At 52.7% G+C, this 18,635-nt stretch overlaps 3 protein-coding genes across 3 annotated transcripts; 1 reads left to right on the top strand and 2 right to left on the bottom strand.

The window, feature by feature from the left end:
• Nucleotides 1–784: 784 nt before the first annotated feature.
• ATG18 (autophagy- protein) lies at nucleotides 785–1,190 on the bottom strand (the record flags this gene model as incomplete). The annotated part of the gene is made up of 2 exons (XM_053174079.1): nucleotides 785–833; nucleotides 889–1,190. The coding sequence occupies 2 exons, from the start codon at nucleotides 1,188–1,190 to the stop codon at nucleotides 785–787; spliced, it is 351 nt and encodes a 116-aa protein (XP_053041789.1).
• A 2,443-nt stretch (nucleotides 1,191–3,633) lies between these two features.
• COL26b_001119 (uncharacterized protein) lies at nucleotides 3,634–7,171 on the top strand (the record flags this gene model as incomplete). Its single annotated transcript, XM_053174078.1, has 7 exons — nucleotides 3,634–3,693; nucleotides 3,879–4,063; nucleotides 4,146–4,507; nucleotides 4,561–5,153; nucleotides 5,636–6,289; nucleotides 6,359–6,649; nucleotides 6,719–7,171. The coding sequence occupies 7 exons, from the start codon at nucleotides 3,634–3,636 to the stop codon at nucleotides 7,169–7,171; spliced, it is 2,598 nt and encodes an 865-aa protein (XP_053041788.1).
• Nucleotides 7,172–12,251: 5,080 nt separating this feature from the next.
• COL26b_001118 (uncharacterized protein) lies at nucleotides 12,252–14,126 on the bottom strand (the record flags this gene model as incomplete). The annotated part of the gene is made up of 3 exons (XM_053174077.1): nucleotides 12,252–12,959; nucleotides 13,012–13,891; nucleotides 13,939–14,126. The coding sequence occupies 3 exons, from the start codon at nucleotides 14,124–14,126 to the stop codon at nucleotides 12,252–12,254; spliced, it is 1,776 nt and encodes a 591-aa protein (XP_053041787.1).
• Nucleotides 14,127–18,635: the final 4,509 nt, after the last annotated feature.

Here is an 18,635-nt window from a genome sequence, read left to right as displayed (position 1 = left end):
TGCACGGAGACAGGCGTCTATAACTGTCTTGCCATGGCAGGATTTGTTGGAGATGGTAGTTTCTTCCGATGGGTCATGGTTCGCGCGGCACTGTTGTTCCAAATGGTCGGCGTTGTTGATTTCACGCTCCCCCCCCCCTTTCTTCTTCTCTCCCCCCTCCCCCCCCCCCTTTTTGCGACCGCTCGTTGGGGTCTTGTGGTGACGGAGGGCGTATGACTTTCTTAGCCATCTCCAATGTTCTCGGTCTTGTTATTGCACAATCGTTGGGGACGAGTATTTAAAAGGGTTCAGCCACGGTCGGTGGCAACGGGTGATGATGCCACGATTTACTCAGCTAAGCCTGCTGATCGAGAACCTATACTTCCCGATGAGCAGAGATACGACTGCTGATAATCCATATACTATGAACAAGTTTTCGCGCTATCGTGCGCTACCGCACACCAACTATTTCATGTTCGGAAGTTGCTCGTCTTCGGGTATCGTGATTTCACAACAGCGTCCGTTCCTGAGTCTTTCATGTGGCCAACCATGTGCAAGCGCAGAAATGGGTTTTTATGAATTAGCGGCCTCGTAATGACCAAGCGGCAAGCAGTGTTCGCTTCATATTACATCAAGAATGCAAGGTGCTGGAGCCTCCTAGTCACCCCTAGGAAGAAAGTATGTAGCCAAACGCCTCCGAATGCAGCTGTCTTCTTCCGATATCAACAATGCGCAGAGCGCACGCGTTGAGGCCTGACCCCGATAACTCCCGTCGCCCACAGCGGAACTACTACGAAAAAAAAGACTACGTGCCGTAGGCCGACGAGTCCAATTTGTCGTCGCCGTCAAGAACCCTACAAATTATGCTTCGTTAGCTCTCGTCCGGGAACAATATGGACGAAGACTTACGAGAACTGCTTGACCAGGTAGCCCTCACCGCCGTGCTCCATATCGATATTGTAAACGTAAAAGCCTCCGTCGCTGGTCACAACCATCACTTGCGGGCTACTACTGCTCATGGCTACAACGCTCCTCAGCGGGCCGTTGGGAAGCTGTGACCCGCCTGAGAGCCCGCCGCCTCGAGTCGATGCTGTCGGCGAATTCGAAGACTTCGGGATCTTAATGTAGGCAAAGTCGCGAAGGGGCTCCCACATTTCCGTCACTGTCTGAGGCAGGTAAGAGCCAACGACACCGGCCACGCTACGACCCATTATCTGTGACGACCGTCGGAGTATGCTGCTGAATGAGCCACTTTGCCGCCGATTTATCTGCTGCTGGCTGCCACCGCCCCCATTGCTAGGTCCGACCGGCTCAACTAGGTCGCTTCTAGGGGACCCTGCTGCGCTGCCTGCAGGTGATTCATTACTGCTGTCGTAACTCCTGGATCGCGACCATCGATCCTGCCTCGGCGACCCGGGTGTTTCTGCAGCAGCCGAAGCCGAGTTGTTTCCTGGGGGAGGAGCACCGATACGAAATATATGAACGGTATCGGATGTCGAAGAAACGCACAGCAACGTCGAGCTGAGATTGAAAGACATGCTGTAGATTGTGGATGGGTAAGTTCCACGGCGGAACTGGTACAGCTTCTGTCCTCCGGGGACAGAGAACACACGGATGATGGTGCCGGTCTCACTAGCAGTGGCAAGCAGTGTGCCCTCGCTGTTCAACGAGATGCTACAGAGAGGTGATCTATGGGCCTCGATAACGTTAACAGCTTTGAGGGTAATTGTATCGAATACTAGGACCTCCCCTGATGTAGGAGCAACGTAGGTCGAGAGGGGTGGGGCATGAGCCGGTCTCTTGTCTCCGTTATCCTCGCGGGGCTTTGGCAGCGGATATGCAATGTAGCAATTTTCCGAGGATGGTGACAGGGCACAGATGGCGCCTGGGTTCGGCGAAGTAGGGATTGTATAGAGTAGGCTCATGTTGGAAATGTCGTAGAGATAGATTTCAGACTCAAGCACGACTGCGAGACGTTTGCGATTCAGGCGGACGGCAAGAACGGCGGAGGGAAAGGTAAGCTCGCATATGACTGAAGACCTCTTTCTCAGAGTTAGTATTCTGGCAGAACAGGAACGAAAGACGACCAACTTTGGTGTTCTGTATGATCAAGTGTCGTGGAGAAAGGATCAGCGCAACCAGTGAGGTCGAGAACAGCATCTCGATAATGGCAATATTCCCGTCATCGCTGCTGAAGATTTTTGAAAAGGGATCGGTGTGGTAGATGCGGAAACCTTTTGATGTGCCTATGTGGGCGAGGCAGCCAGTCAGTGAAAGATGTTCAGCAACCAAATGGGGACCGCGGGTGCGGTGGCGGGGAACCCGTTACCGACTGCGAGACAGCTATGGTCCTGATTGAAAGTAATGAAATTAAGGGAAGCGTTCGCCATGGTGTACGACCGAAGCCGGGGCCTTCGGCAGGATGTATGCGCCGTGATGCGACGGACACCGAAGATGCACTATCGCCGGGACAGCGCCGGCGGTGGGAAACTACCAGACGGAGATGATGTTTAGTCGACGACGGCGGTTCGAGGAGCCGAAGAGTTTTGTATTTCGCCAGTCACAGCGATGATAGAAGTCCAGTATCTCGACCGAAGACTGAGGAAGGTAGGAAGATTTGCTGTCGAAGGCAGCAGCGCAAATTGGTAGTCGCCAGGAGGCTGGAGTGCTTTGGTGTTGGTCGGTGGACGGTGGTCGGCGGTCGGGTCAAGGTTCGGACAAAGCCAAACCGTCAAGCCTTTGATGAGCTGGTGATTGTCGGGATAAGCTGAGGTTTCGCTGCAGCGCCCGGCAGCGGAGCACCTTTTAACTTGAGGTACCTTAGAGGAAAAGTGACGATAGATGTGGAGGGTGAGATATCGAGTCTGGACGGTACCGGCAAGGTAAGGTAAGGTAAGGTAAGGTGAGGTAAGGTGAGGTCCGGACACTGAACGTGAACCTGGTGGCCCCCAATGGCAAGGTGGACTGGAACCCTGGCAGCGGGGAAGCTATGTAATCCGTCGGCCGGGTGGTCCCAGCGCCTGGATGGTAGTACCTAGGTACCTTGCGCTGAACATGGGGTGCGTTTGTGGCACGTGTGGCTGTGCTTGGCTCGGGCACTTGTACCTAGGTCTGTTTAATTATTAGGTGGGCTCCCCGTGCCCGTGAGTAAATGGCAGGTGCCTGACCTACCTGCTTACGTACCTAGGTACCTAGGTAAGGCAAGGCACCTGAGGTAAGGTGTGGACGATAAGATAAGAGTCCAGGATGGCACTAGAAGCCACACACACACACCCTCCATACGATGACTGAGCATTCGGCAGTCTGGTCATGGAGCTGGAATAACTTGGAGGCAAGTGCTTTGCTTGGATCACATCAATACACAAACGAGTTTCATGAAGCATTTCCATTATTCATCGGGAACCTAAATGAGGCTTTGTCGTGAACTGCAAGATGGCGCACTGAGCCCAAGAATAGTAATAAATGAGGGCTCTAGACGGGAAACCCCGTAAACAACGTAGCTGAGCTCTCCCGCGGGTCGTTTTGGGAGAGGTGGAAAGGGGGCGGGGGGGGGGAAAAAACTGCACACCAGTGTCGGAAAAGCAAAGGCACAGAACTGTGACTCGGCAACAATTCTTCACCACTTTTTAGAAAGTCCGTCAACTGCCACTCAGCATGGCGCCCTCGGTGCAAAATGCCCGCAGGGGTCAGGCTCTGGACGACCTCATCATGGCAGTGAGTCAATATTGAGTTCCATCCCAGCCTACGACTCACCTCGGTTCTTCGGTCCCTTGCTGATCAACGTGTCTTTGGTTTGCTACCTATCAGACAAACAGCAGTTCCATAGTTTCAAAACGGAGTGTTGTAAGTTAGCCAAGCATGTTCTCCCTTCTCTATTCATCAGTCACTCATTTAATCAGGAACGCCTATATTACCCCGACGAGCCGCATTACTTTCGGTTCTTCGTCAAGAAGTTCCAGCGACGAGCTCCTCTTATCAACAGGGGTTATCATTTACGACTGAAGGTCATTGACACGCTCGTCCGCCGTTTTCTCCAGAGGCCTTCGTATCGCAAGAAGGTAGTCGTCAACCTTGGTTGTGGAAGGTAAGTTGAGGATCCTTCTGGATTTGCGTTGCTAGACTTATCCAATACCAAATGTTGGTGGCGCTCACTAAACTCTCATCAGTGATGTCTTGCCGTGGCAGTGCGAGGTGCGCTACCCGGACGCCTGCCGAGATGTCACATTCATCGACGTCGACTATCCAGACCTCATCCAGAAGAAGCGCCGTATTGTTCTCGACACGCCCGAACTGCATGCTCTTCTTGGAACTTGGGAGGTCAACGACAAGTCCCCCATCGTTCTCCAAAGCCAGAAATACTGCCAAATCGCCTGCGATCTTCGACAACTCTCCGCCCTGGAAAATGCTTTATCCAAGCTGTTTGACCTATCCGCAACTGAATTTCTCTTTGTGGCTGAGGTGTCTATTACATACATGGACACGGAGGGTGCTGATTGTGTCATCAATTGGGCTGGTTCCCTTCAACATGGTACTGCACTGTTGAACACTCCCTATCTTCTATGTTTCTAATTACCGATGCAGCCGAATTTTGCTTGCTGGAGCAGATTCTGCCGGACGGACCGGATCATCCTTTCGCTCATACGATGCTCAAGCACTTCAACAAGTTGAATACACCAATCAAGTCTGTTCATCGCTACCCAAGCGTCGCTAGCCAAGAGGCCCGCTTTGAGACATTGGGATGGTCCGCGGCGGAGAGTTGGACGCTTTGGGAGGCTTGGGCCGACGACCTGTTCATGACTTCTGAAGAGAGGCGAGCTCTTGATGTTGTTGAGCCCTTTGATGAGTGGGAGGAGTTCGCTCTCTTCGCTAGTCACTATGTTGTCATCCTTGCCTCAACTTTTGGGTCTGACAACGGCAGACATATCTCTCAAAAGCCAGGGGATTCCACCATTCCATCCTATCAAACGCACATGAACTTGTCCAAGTATGAAGCTAATCGAGGACACCGCCGATTTGGCGCAGCCATGCTCGTCGAGAACCCCAATGGTCAGGTTGTTGTCTCACACATGCAAGGCCAGGGGCCAAATGGAAGGTTGACCTCAGTGGACTTGTACCGAGTCTCGGCTGATCGCCCGCCAGCTTCTTCTTCTTCTCAGAAGGGCCCGTCCGGCAGGGTTTGTCACACACTCACAGATCTAGGAAATGCCGGTGTACTCCTCGTTGGTGGACGTGCTTCTCCGTCAACAGCCTTCAAAGATTGCTGGCTTTACAGAAAAGTATTCAATACCTGGGAACGGGTACAAGACCTTCCGGTCCCCCTATTCCGCCATTCAGTGACTCGGTTGGGAACCTCATCATTGGCATTGCTTGCTGGCGGACGGCCTAATCACACACAGACCTCTGCAGATTATCTACTCTTTAATCCCATCAACGGCTGGACAAGGTGTAAGACACAGGGCTCTCCACCTCCACTTTACGGCGCAACCTTCACGTGTATAAGCAGCATGCTGGGAGAATTTGAGGGAATCATTGCCGGGGGACTACTTGAAGACGGCCTCGTAAACCAGAGAACGTACAGATGGACATTGAAAACTTCAGATCCCGAAGTAAGAGCTTATTCCGATGCCCTTGATTATCAGCTGACCAGCAAATACAGCCTGTTGTTTCATTTGAGATCGTCGATGCACCGATTCAGAGGAACCAGACGAGCTTGTTGTCTAGATTTGGGGCAACAGTCATCAACTCTGGGGAGTACTCCTTTGTGTTTGGTGGCGTAATTAAGGACGTCCAATTGCCTGCGGCATTGGACATGATTATCGTCAAAGAGGTCAATGCCGGACTAGAAATCGTTGCGAGCCTCGATGGATTTGGCGAGTCTGGCAGCCTTCGTCCTTTCTTGATTGGAGCTTCGGTTATTCCTCACGCCGACGGAGAGTTCGCCGTCGTTGGCGGCGGTGCCACTTGCTTTTCGATGGGAACCTACTGGACAAAAGGAAGTTACAACTTCGCTTTCGACACTCAACGACTAGTTTCCGGGCAAAAGAAGCTACCACTTCTAGCTTCCCAGATTGCGCCAGTCGAGTACTCTGAGACTGTCGAAATCACAGCGGACGAGACAAAAGCGAGTACAGAGATTTTGCCGCCGGTTTCTCTCCATTGTCTGCCTCGTATCAAGGTTGAGTCTAAAGATCAGTTCCATACAATCTTAGATGCGGGGAAACCGGTTATCATTGAGTCTGCAAATTTGGGCCCATGCGTATCTGAATGGTCACAGGAATATCTCGTCAAGACCGTCGGCGCAGACCGTGAGGTTCGTACACCGAGTCCTCCACATCCCCGCCGTTTGATCTCCTGGCATCGCTAATATCCTGCTCCTTAGGTCTCAGTTCACGAATCTACGGTCGAAAATATGGATTTCAACGCCAAGAATTTTCGTTACGTTACCAAGAATTTCGGCGAATTCATCAAAGAGATTGGAGAAGGGAAGCGGCTTTACTTGAGAGCTCTGTCGAAGGATGAGCCATCAAATCTTCCTACACAATTGGTCACCGACTATCCGTCCTTGGCAAAGGACTTCATACTCCCCTCCCAACTCGCCTATGTTCAAGACAACACCTTCAGTTCCGTGTTGCGCATCTCTGGCCCGGTCAACATGTGGTTGCACTATGACGTAAGCTCACATCTTCTATGGTTTCTTGCGCGCAAGATCTCTCAAGATAGTGCTGACTCTCTAACAAAGGTCATGGCCAACGTGTACGCACAGGTCAGAGGATCGAAACGTCTCATACTGTTCCCGCCTACAGACGTTAATTACCTCTCCTTTTCCCCAGGTGCGTCAAGCTCCAGCGTGGATGTCTTTTCCGCACTGGGTGCGGGCTCACTGCGCGGCGTACAGCCATACGAGGCCGTCGTGGAGCCAGGCGACATTCTCTTCTTGCCGCCCCTCTGGCTCCATACTGCCGCTCCAACTTCGGACATGAGCGTGGCCGTCAATATATTCTTTCGCAATCTGGAGAAGGGATACTCTTCGGGAAGAGACGTCTATGGCAACCGCGACTTGGCCGCTTACGAAAAGGGGCGCCAGGACGTTTCACGCATCGCAAATAACTTCAGCAAGCTGCCATCAGATGCTCGGGAGTTCTACATGAGGCGCCTTGCAGATGAGCTACTGCAATCAACAATGAACGTGTAGTGCAACGAATGTTTATAGCAGAACCCAGTGTAACCTGTTACTGAGGTCCGCGAACCTTCTGCGTCATCCAGCGGAAAATTCCGAGCACGTCATTTCCAAGTCCTTCATTGTTCTCTCGCGCCCTCTCAAGCCCGCCACGTCTGAAACCTCCAGGGAGGCAGAGCCATAATGCGAGGATGAAGACGAGTATAGCCATAACGATGGGCTGGAGTACTTGAACTCCCTTGCTTTGGGCAATGGCCCCGATGGCAAACGGGAATATTGCTGCACCGCCGCCGCCGAAAGCGGCCGCGAAACCGATCGCGCTCACGTGGTAGTCGTTGGGCAAGAGTTTGGTGGCGGCAACAATAACGGCGGGGAACAGCGGCCCGAGAAAGAAGCCTAAGAAGGTGACAAAAATAATGGAAGCTACGAAGCTAGGCACCGACCAGTAGAGCAACTCCAGGGCCACGGAGAGCACAAGGTAGATGGCAATAGCACGTTTCTCTCCGATTCTTCCTGTGATAAAACCTAGTATCACTCGACCGATCGTCAGTCCAAGCCTATATGAAACCCGGTCAGTGAGATTTCGATAGCAGCAACAGAAAATGGGGCAACGTCTTACCAGAACAGGACCACAGTAACGCCAGCCAAGAAGGGTTCCGCCTGTCTTACACGAAGCATAAATGTGACGAGCCAACCTCCTAGGCTTACCTCAGCTCCAACGTAACCAAGCAGGAAAAGAGCAAGAAGCCAAGTGATTGGTTTCTTCAGAACTGTCCGGGTTGTCGTTCTCCCGCCGTTCGTGGATGGCTGATGAGTTTGTCGATGAACTGCGCCGGTTGCCCCCCAAAACGCCGTCAGTGCCACGGCAAACTCAACGACCGTGACTCCTATCATCACGTAGTAAAAGGCATACCACGGCAATTTCTGACCCTTGGTAACCATAGCAGAGGCAATGAGTGGGCCGATAGTTCCCCCAACCCCGTAAGCGCCATGAGGAATGCCCAAGAGTTCGTTCGCATTTTGCATATTACCAACCCAGGCGTTCCAAGCGCTGTCCTCAAGCCCGTTCCCTAGGCCGGTGAATAATAGAACAACGGGGAGTACAGGGTACGGCGGGTGTAAGGCCAAAGGTATATAGCCAACGATGCGACTCAAGGGGCCTAGCACGGCGACACCACGTTGACCAAAGTGGTTGTGAATCAGGTTGTTAGAAAGCGCGGCAATGACATATCCAACGAATGGCGAGAGAAACAGCAAGGCCACAACGGTGTACGTGACGTTGTAGTAGGTTTCTATCTGGGTAACCCGATCAGTGAGGCTGCATACAAGGGGTCTTGCGGCATGTCCCCGTACTTACATATGGGATTAAGGCCAGTGGTGAATGGCGTTAAGCTTGGTGATAATGCACCGGACGAGAGTTTTGGCAGAGACATACCCCTATTGCCGCATCATTCATCCCCATGATCGTGAAGCTCAGCAGCGTCACGCAGAAGCGGAAAGCATTGGTACGAGTTCCGTTCCACCTTTCTAAAGGGCTCTCAGGGGTTGTTGAAGCCAAACCCTTCTCATGCCCGTCGATGACAACGTCAAGCGGCCGAGCTATCTTTTCGTCCATAACAGGCGACTCGCGCGGGCTATAATGTAGTAGATTTGAGATGATGACGAGGGCAAAGTAGACGAGAGAAGGTGTAGTGTGAACTGCAGCCAGCACAGTATTATTTCGTTTGATAGCAGTATGGCCGGGGCATGGCCCGCAATGACGGCTACGGTACCAGAGCTCTCATCCCGAAGCCGGCATGCCACAGAGAGATGAACCAACGGGCTGCGGGGCCGATACCTGAGCGAAGACATCCAATAACATCGCGGACTTGGGGAAGAGGTGGCGAGAGGATTGAGTATCATTCTACCGAGAAGCGATGTGCAGCCGATATGTAGCCATCTCCACGCCGGCTGGTGCTCACTCTTATTCTCACCGCCGGCCCTTATCAACAACTCATCCAGTAAGTCATGACCGGATTCGGCGTTATTATCTCACTGTGGAACCGGGTGGGCGCGTCGGAGCCGGTGATGACCCGAAAGTGCTGAGTTCCGGTCGGACTAATGTAAGCCGTCCGCAGATGTTAATTCGACGAGGTCCGTAATACAGCAAAGAAATTTGTGTGCGAGTCTGTCCAGTTTTCTTGGGTCTACGCGGCTATGTTTTCTTTAGACTTCCGATAACTAAAGCAATACCATGACCATGATGGTTTAGAGACAACGGTAGGCACAGGCGACCATAACAACGATGTTGACGACGATATCCAGCTACAGCGACGACGAAGAAAACTGCAGTAAAATATGAGTACGCCTACCAAGCACCGTGCGATGTCGTGCCGCAGCTTGTGTGATTACCTATTTAGTACACCCTTGCATGGCAGCAATAGCGCAGTCGGTGGCCAATAGCGGAGCGTCTCACAGGGTCATGCGGCCTTGTGTAGGTGGGATTAAGGTGCTTTTAGCGTCCGGCATTTCCATTCTCCGGCGTGCCCTCTTGCTGCTGCGTCCAACCTTCAGCTTCCAGCCCTCTGCACGTATCTTTGGACGATTTCATGCCCTTTCAATAAATGAACTGGGGTGAGAAGCAACTAAAAAGAAGAAGAAAAATATCAAAAACAATGCACGGCGGATGATTCAATGCGGCTCAACTCAGGACGTGACGGTATTCCAGCCACCAGCATGCCGCAATACGCCGTTATTGACACCGATTTTTATATTGATGCTGATATGGATATGCGGCACGAGGCACGGCCACTCTGATCCCTTGGCCACCTTCCCCTCTTCATCCCGCCTGACCCGTGCTCCCTGCGAAGGTGGCCGAGTGTCATGCACTTGCTTCGGCCATTCTCATCGTGTGACACCATAATTCCTCACAGCTTCCCTAAGCCGTACCGACACACTGGCATCTCCTGGGTACAGCAGGGAACGGCTACCCCGCCCGTTTCTTTCGCCGGAAAAGCCGCAGCTCTACAGTTCTAACAATCCAGCCGCTGTACATCAGTTTCTTTTCTACCTATTTGTACATCTCATATCTGGAAGCAGATAGGCTAAAGTGTGCGATACTGCGACAAAGACGCGCAAGGCTCTAGCTGGGGTATTTCAACGGCTGCCCAGATACCATTCCTTTTTGGGTGACCTCACCTTGCATATGTGGCCTTACCCCCTTCTCTCCTAAAACCACTAAGACTCTTTGACCTTTCTACACATCATCTGCTGTCTTACTTGCCCGAGCTGATGCTGGCTGTGAGCTAGTGTACAAGAAAAACAGACAGGAGGGGGAAGAGGGAGGGAGTGTGTGAGTGAGAGAATGGTGGACGCTAGTGCTTTGGCTACCTAGCCTGCTTACTCGTTCAACTCTGACCTTGGTGTAGAGAAAGCCAACCGAGCCTCAAAGATAGCCTCACTTATTTTTTTTTTGCCTGCGAGACTCGCTCTCAGGCCCTGCAAGTTCAACCCGGGACTGAGTTGATAAAGAAGGCAGAGACCTCCTTTCTCACAAAGATCACGTCTCGGCTGCCCTTCCACCACTCATCCAGACAACCCCTTTCTTCTTCTTCCAAAACCTCAAGTTGGTCGATTCAGTCTGACGCAGATCAATTATCGTCTGACCCTGCAGAAAATCCGACGCCAAGCAGTCAAACCCTTCCGTACGACACGCCGACATCTCCCCTCTGCTCGATCTCAGCCTACTTATGTCTAGGCAGTACGGAGAAGCCCGCGAGGACTTTGTCCGTAATCCAAGCCATCGTCGCGGAGAGCCACCTCCGGTATCCAGAGATCATTCGCCCGAATACTACTCCGGAGGGGGCGGGGATCCTTTGGTTCACTCCAAAGGTCCAGCGCCTGACACCGGTCCTTATGTATCTGGTGCCATCCCCCCCGAAGTAGCCAACGGTGCCGCGCGTTCATATTACGAACTGGACTCACCACTCTCACCTCGCGATACCAATGCTCTGCAACTACCGCAGCCACCGCAATACCGCCCACGTTCCGTCCCCCCAGCAGCTTTCGCCGTATCAAGAGGTCGTCCGCGCCCGCGATCACGCTCCCGCTCCCGTTCCCGTTCTCGCCACCGTCCCCGAACTCCGCTAGGCAAGGCGCGCCATGCTGTCGACCATACGTTCTCGAACTCTTCCTCGGGGATTGGCGTCGGTCTTCTCGGTGCCGTCGTTGGTGGTCTCGCTGCGCGGGAGGTTTCGGATGCGGCTTTGCGCAATCGCACCCGCAAAGAGATAGAGAAGGGAACATATCATCCGCGATCACCACACGACACCGAGAAGGCGCGGGTGATGTCTACGGTTGTCGGTGCTCTTGTCGGCGGGCTTGGAGCTAACGCACTTGAGAGGCGATTCGAATCTGCTCGTGAACGGGATCGTGTACAGCAAGCAGCTTGGGAAAGGAGATGGGGAAGGGACCGAGATCTTCCGCATCACGACACGAGCAGAGAACACGAACGCGATCATGGTAGGGGACGTCCACGTGCCCGACGCCACGATGACTGGGATGATGACTACTACCGCGATTATGACGGCCGCGTCCGGCGCGGTTGAGAACTTAGGATCTTTACCCCCAGAGGAATTGGTTCGTCTTGGTTAACCAATTTCTTGGGACGTTACTTTTCACGACGTAATGCATAATGACGATACTTTCTTTTGCTCTGGAAATGAGACGTTCGCTTGGTTCTCATTTTGTTACAAATTACTGAAAATCACATATCCTCACTAGCCCCCTTTCCGTGTTTCTTCCTTCTTACCGGGTGTAAGTTTTTGAGAAATCTTTGTGCCGCGCCGTCATGCGCTCAATTACGCAGAACTATCCGTACATCGTTTCTTCATTTGTCATAGCCTCAGCGGCTTGTAGTACGTGTTGCCGCCGCGATAATGTGAGGGGAACCATATGATGAAACGTCCATTCTGGCACGTCTTCAGCCATGTCACTTTCCACCTGCTGAGGAAACCGCAGCCCATCATCGCCTGATTTTCTCTTCTCGTACCGCTTCAATGTACTCGTGCAGTTCTTGCCACAAGGACAAGGCTCGAGTGCGCTCCGCCAAACACGTTTAGTTATCGAACCGCAGTGCCTCGGAGTTGACATCGTAGCCATCAGGAATCAAATGAAGCCTACCGTATGGATCCATCCCCTCGGCCAGATCTTTCGAAGGCTCCCACTGTCTGTCTCCCTGCCCGTGGGGCAATGTCTTGGGTGTGTTGTCGCGGGCTAGCTTCTCTCGATAAGCTTGCTCCCTCTCCACGATGACTTTGAAGAATTGGGCTATCTCCGCAATCGCAATTTGCTGGGCTTCGGAGCATCCGATTGTATTGCATAGAGACTGCGAGTCAACCAACTGCTTCGCGATTACGGAATCTGGCTGGCAGAAAGTGCGAATACGGAGGGCTCGGGCGTTGACCTTCATCGCATGAAGAAGGCCTGCGATCTCCAAGTGATTGCCTTGGCGACGTCCAAAGAAGCGGAACTCATCAATATGCAGATGAACAAGATCGAGCTGTGTCTCGAGGTCGTAGCGAAAGCCGACGACTCTGGGACGGCCCTTCTGGTTCCACCCATCTGCGATCTTTTTCAGCTTGTCCGGGTTCAGGCGGCCGTGGTTGAGCTCGTTCGTGATGTAGGAATGGAGGGCATTGCTGATGTGAAACTCGAGCTCGCAGTACAGAAGACTCTGCTCGCGAGGATCCAATGAAATTGTGATTCTCTTGACCTTCCCCTCTCTCTCTACATCTCGGACTTTGCGACTGGGCTTGCTCTCAGTCTATTCACATCTTAGCCAACATGCATACACTTGTAGAAGGCATCGCACTCACCATCTCTTTGGCAATCTTCTTGAGGCTGTCGAGCAGACCCGGCTTCTTGGGAGAGGTGTCCTTCTTCTTGCGGTCCGGAGATTTTTGGTCTGAAGATTCGTTCGGTCTCTCGAGCCATCCTTGCTCTCCAATCAGGGTCTTACCGGCAATCTTCTGCACGGGCAGGTCTTTGTAAGCAAAATAGGGTCTCAGAGGAGAATATAGCTGGCCAGCATCCATTGCAGGCTGTCTGAGGGCCTCAAGTCTACCCTTGGGGGGCGCCTGTCTCTGAGAAGCTACTCCACGACTATCGACATCAGACGCACCAGTAGGGACGGTGGTGGTGTGCGGTTTCGAATTCTTCCAGCCGCTGTATGACTGCAAGACGCTATCGACTTGTTGAGAGGTATTCTTATGGATCCGCAGAGGACTAGGTTGTTCTGCGTCCCTCGAGTAGATTGATGAAGATTCTTCCTCGTCAGGAGTTGCTGGAGACGGGTTGTCTGAGGTTGGGGAAGATGCAGCAACCATGTCGTCACCATGGCCGACAAGAGTAGCGTACTGACGGCGATCCTCAATGTTGATCGGAGTAAGTGTATTCTGTCTACGACGCTCCGCAATGTTTGACGACATAGAACTCTTGGCCTTGTGAGTCTTGTGAGGTGATCGGGGCATCAGCTCCGAGAAAGTCGTGGAATCACTGTCATGACCCTTCTGTGCCATTTGATTAGTCGCCTGGCCGCTCTTAGCATACGCATGTGGCTCCTCCTGGTCGAGTGCTGCATGTGCTCGAGACGTGGCATGGGTGCTGGCGAAGTTGTTGTTACGTTCGGGTGACCCGGTTCTGGCTGTGTTACCAGCCCTGGCGCGACGAGAGGGCGACTCGCTCTTGCTCGCAAATCTAGCGATGTGTCAGTAGGGAGAAAGATATCGCATTGCGACACCTACACGTCTGTTAATCTCTCGACCTGGTTCTCCGTCAAATTCAGATTGATCTGGACAGATTTGTTTGGTTTATGTCGCATAGGCGACGGAGATCCACGCTTCCTCGGTGATACCGGAATGAAGGTGCCCTGGATAGCAGAGGGAATCATCGTGCGGCCCTTCTTCTCCAATTTGTCCGAATTGTGTGTCATGATGGGAAGATTAGTGGATGATGTGGTTGATGTTGTCGACCTCGCGTCTTTTTTGTGTAGTGTGCTGGTTAGAAAAGCCTCAGACCGAGGTCGAGACTCTTTTTGTTTGGTGAGGTTTTCGATCCGCGATCGAAAGGAGTCTTCGCGAAATTGGGAACCGCCCTGTTTGTCAAGCTGCGCAGGCGTCAAAGGCGCCTGTGGGGTGAAAGACCCAGGAAATGGCCCTACAAGTTCGGGATCCTCGAATCGACTGGTTCGAAGGTCTGCAATCCAAGCTTCTATCCGTTCTTGGAAAGATGATGGTTCTGACCAGATAGCTTTAGCAGGGGTCTGAAGCTAGAAAGGGCGTTGTGGACGGGATTTTGCAGACGTGATTTTCTTTCACACCAGATTTTTCGGGGCTGGTGAATATGTCGTTTTGTTTACGTACCTCGCTGTGGAAATACCGTCTCTAGTTCGACGTACTTGCTCACAGTGTTTTCTGCGGACCCCAACGTTTCTTTCAGGGGACCAAGGCCTTGGGTGAATGAGCATGAGTCCGTCCAGGAGTTGCGGAAAGAGCAAGTCGCTGTCACAATAAGCTTCAGCCTCTACGTACCTTCCAAAACTGGCTCGTCTTCCTGGCCGGCGGCACCGTTGTCCCAAAATGACTGTTCGTCACTGTAGTTTGAGCTAGTTCCTATCTCAGGCGATTTCTCATCTAAGCATATTTAGCTACAGTAGGCAGGCATGTACCTCTTCTATGACCTACGGCGAAATCTGCCTGTCTGTATATTTGCACCACCAATGCCTTCTTGAGGTGAACCCTCAGCCTCCTTAAAGCTGTCCTCGGATGGAGAGTGGACCTGAATGCCATGTGCTGCAGGGGTATGACAGTCGCTCACAGGAGCTTGCGGTCTTGGCATGCTGTGTGCTCTTTGAGAACCGGAAGGAACGCGTCCTGATAGTGAACAATCGCTTGGCACGTACGTATAAAATTCGGATAATGATGGTTGGCGGTGTGCTATGTCTCAGGTATCAGCACTTCCTCATGCCTAAGTAAAGATCAGCCGGGAGCGACAAGAAGCACAACTCACCGGACTTAGTAGCTGTCTGATGCGACCACAGGCTCCGAAGGGAAGAAGTTCGAGCGTGAGATATCTTCTCTGATTGGTCACTTGAAGCCATCCCGCTCGACCGGGACGGTCGCCCAACGTCACGGAGGACGGGCTGCTGCTTTGTGAACGTCAGCTCTCGAGCTTTTCCAAGCATCACTCCGGTAGGGAGACGTGAGAATCTCACATCATCGAGAGCACTATGAGATTGAAAGAGGCTCGAGTCGGCGGGTTTTGTCAAACGTGTTGGGCAGCGAAGTTGATCGAGCGATGGAGCATGCCGTAGTTTGTGGGTCTGGACTTCGACGATGCCGACAGGGTGTATCCTTGGATTCTCTGGCACCAGCCATCGACAATCAGGAACACGACGCTTTTCCTCGCCGTTGGCGTAGCCGACCGAGTCCTGCCACTTCTTGGGTCCTTGTCTAGGAGACAAGATAGCATGGAAGGCCGAACGAAAATTTGTTGGCGCTTGGGATTCGTCGACATTAGTGGCAGCCCCGCATTGCCTACGCACCATCCTCCGATGACCCGCGCGATTTGGCTCTGATGTCTTCAAGCTATTCCCATCGGCCATGCTATCGTCCATGGCACCGTCTAGTCCAAACCAATTGTTGCTTGACGGAAAACTGTGCTTCCCTTCGCGTCTGACCGGATCGCTATGCGCAATTCTGGGAAGCCTATCAACCACGGCGCTAACAACTGGAGGACTTGTATTTGGTGAGCCGAGCCCAGATATGGGGGTATCTAGCCCGAACCAATCATGGCCTCGTTGAGACCCTGGTGTTCTGACCGTTGAAGGAGTTTTCATGGCGACATAATGATGAGGGCTCGGAGCTTGGCAGGAAATCGACCGGCCGTTTGTACGGGTTTTGGCAGGCGTGGAATCCATGAAGATCCAACGATAATCAAGCCCACCATCAAAGCCAAGCTGAGGCGTAAACGGACCCCTAAACTCCTAGGATGGATCCATGAAACCCTCCGCCGCAGCTTCCACGAGCACTTTCCTGGCCTTTATGTCTGCCGTTGGCATGAGCTCACTGGATAAAGACGACGGCAAAGGTAATCCGTCAGCTACCAAGGAAAATTTCCGGGCGAAGATGGCGTGCGGTGTCATGCAGCCATCGGGAAGCGGCACCTGCTTTGGCTCGACAAAGTCGCGAATTGTTAGGACGGTATCAAGGCCAAATATGTTGGTAAGCCAGCTGCGGCGTTTGTTGTCTAGCCGCGCTTCGGTACCACTAGGTACGCGGGCAATGTGGTTCTTCCTGAAAGCTCGCAATAGAAGGCCTGCTTTGCTGTTCTTCGAGGCTTTGGCTTGACTTGTATCGGCGTCGACTATGTCATTGCTGTTTCTGTGATCTGACATTGGAAATGAAGCGGTTGTTGGTGTGACCTCCTCCTCTTTGATGAAACGACCAGCTTGGATGGTTCCCATATCCCATTGCATTTCGTGCAGCTCTTTGGGCTTTGGACTGCGAAAGGCACATGTACCACCCTCGCGAGTTGAAACGTACATGGTATGATCAATCATCCAGGCCTTACGACTGCGTATGCAGCTTGGTTCAATTGAGCTGGCGCGAGCCGAGAAACAGTGGTCTGAAAGTCTGATGGGATAGCGGCTTGAATGTTTCTGGCGCCATTCCACAAGTGTAAGGGTCGGACGTATGGACGTAGTGATTGTGGACATGTGTGGTATGTGAGGTAACTCGAGATTGGACTGCATGAGAATTGTCAGCATGAGAGCCACTTGTCCCTGAGCTGTTGACTCACATGTCGGTTAAGATGGTCGTATTTCCAACGCTGGAATTCGGCTCCTGGATCATCGGAATGCTGGCAATCGATTTCGATCAATTCGTACAATACTCCCCCTGCAAGATCCAGATTTTCGTCTCCGAGGTGCTCGCGCAGAACTAGGAAAACCTGCAGATCATGAGTCTGTTAACAATTCGTAACGGCGTTGACTTCGGATTCTGGTGAATTACAAGTTGAACACCGTCGCGATACTGATAGTTGCGAGGGATATGTGCACAATATCTGACAAGGACATTGCGGCATTCTGGGACGATATGAGTATACGGCAACGTACAAGAGCGAGGTCCTGGAGAGATCAGTGGCCCAATGCTTACTTCCCTCGTCGTATCCATTTCGAGACAGGGTATCCTGAGTAAAGGCACTTGTCATGGCCTCCAACCTGTGCCGCCAGTCATCCTCGTCGGGCTCGGACTGCGGCATTGTCGGAGTCGAATCGACCCATGTCTGGAGACTGAGGCGATTTCGCATCTTTCGAGGCCGGCGAGATCTCCGAGAGTGGCCTAGGAAGCTCGGAGAATCTGCAATAAGAAGAATGCCCAGGACGAGGCAAGAGGCCTAGGTAAGCTGCCCGGGTAGGACTCAATTCCAGCCTTAGTAGCGCAGACAACTGCGGGTGCTGTGTTTAGGAGAAGCCCGCAGATGTGGTGTAAGGAGTGACTAGCGCAGAGCGAGTCCGATGTCCACGACATGGTCCGGACTACCTGCCTTAGAATATGTACGTGAACCAGGAAGGGCCGTGGCACTTTATGGTAACCTCCTTTGGGCAAGAGCGCCTCACCGTACCTAGGTAAGGTAGGCAGTCCACTAAACCAGGAAGGTCCACGTGTGTGGGAAAAAGAGCCTTTCCAGACGGGTCTTTCTGACTTGGTGAATCTAGTCTACATAACATTAAGGAGGACTTCTTTAAAAAGGATCATGATAAAACAGACGCTCCAAGTACTGTGCCGATGGTGACACTGGAATTCTTCGGTTGGTCCGGTCACTTGGCAGAAAGTCTTGGTCCGAGATGAGGTTCACCCGGCCAGGTCCAGCCCGGGTAACCGAACCGACCTGGTTTTCAAAAGTTCAAAGCCGGCGCCCCCGAGTAGTCAGATGTCCGATCATGATGACCGGCCGGTTGTCTTGGTTCACTTGACATTTCCGGCGCGCCATCTCATCGGTGGTGCATCCGTAGCTCGAGAGATGGCGTACGTACGTGTACGTGCCTTTCGGCTGGCCATTGTGCCAGGTAGATCCCGTCTCTGGATGAGAGGCTAGCGCGCCCTGGCACCGGCCCAGTGCAAAATCTTCTGCGACGTTGGCGGGGCAAAGACAAAGATACCACAGACGTTGTCAGGAGCCCAGAAAAGTGCGCAATTGGAGGGCTGCTGACCTGAATACGGACTTGGAAGGCTGTTGGTCTGTGGAAAGATAACGGGGACGTATTGGTGGGTGCTCGTGGGTGGCGGCATCGTGAGATGAGTAAGGCAGAGTAAACTGAAGTTGAGGCACCCGGACCACACCTATGGATGTACGGCGGTAAGGGAAGCGACACCGGAGACAGAGACATACATACGTGCTGGTCTACAACCACCCCCCCCCCCCCCCCCCCCCCCCCCCC

The sequence above is a fragment of the Colletotrichum chrysophilum genome, assembly GCF_026319265.1.
Source record: "Colletotrichum chrysophilum strain AFK26 chromosome Unknown scaffold_5, whole genome shotgun sequence".
Taxonomy (NCBI): domain Eukaryota; kingdom Fungi; phylum Ascomycota; class Sordariomycetes; order Glomerellales; family Glomerellaceae; genus Colletotrichum; species Colletotrichum chrysophilum.
This window is presented reverse-complemented; position numbering and strand designations above follow the sequence as displayed.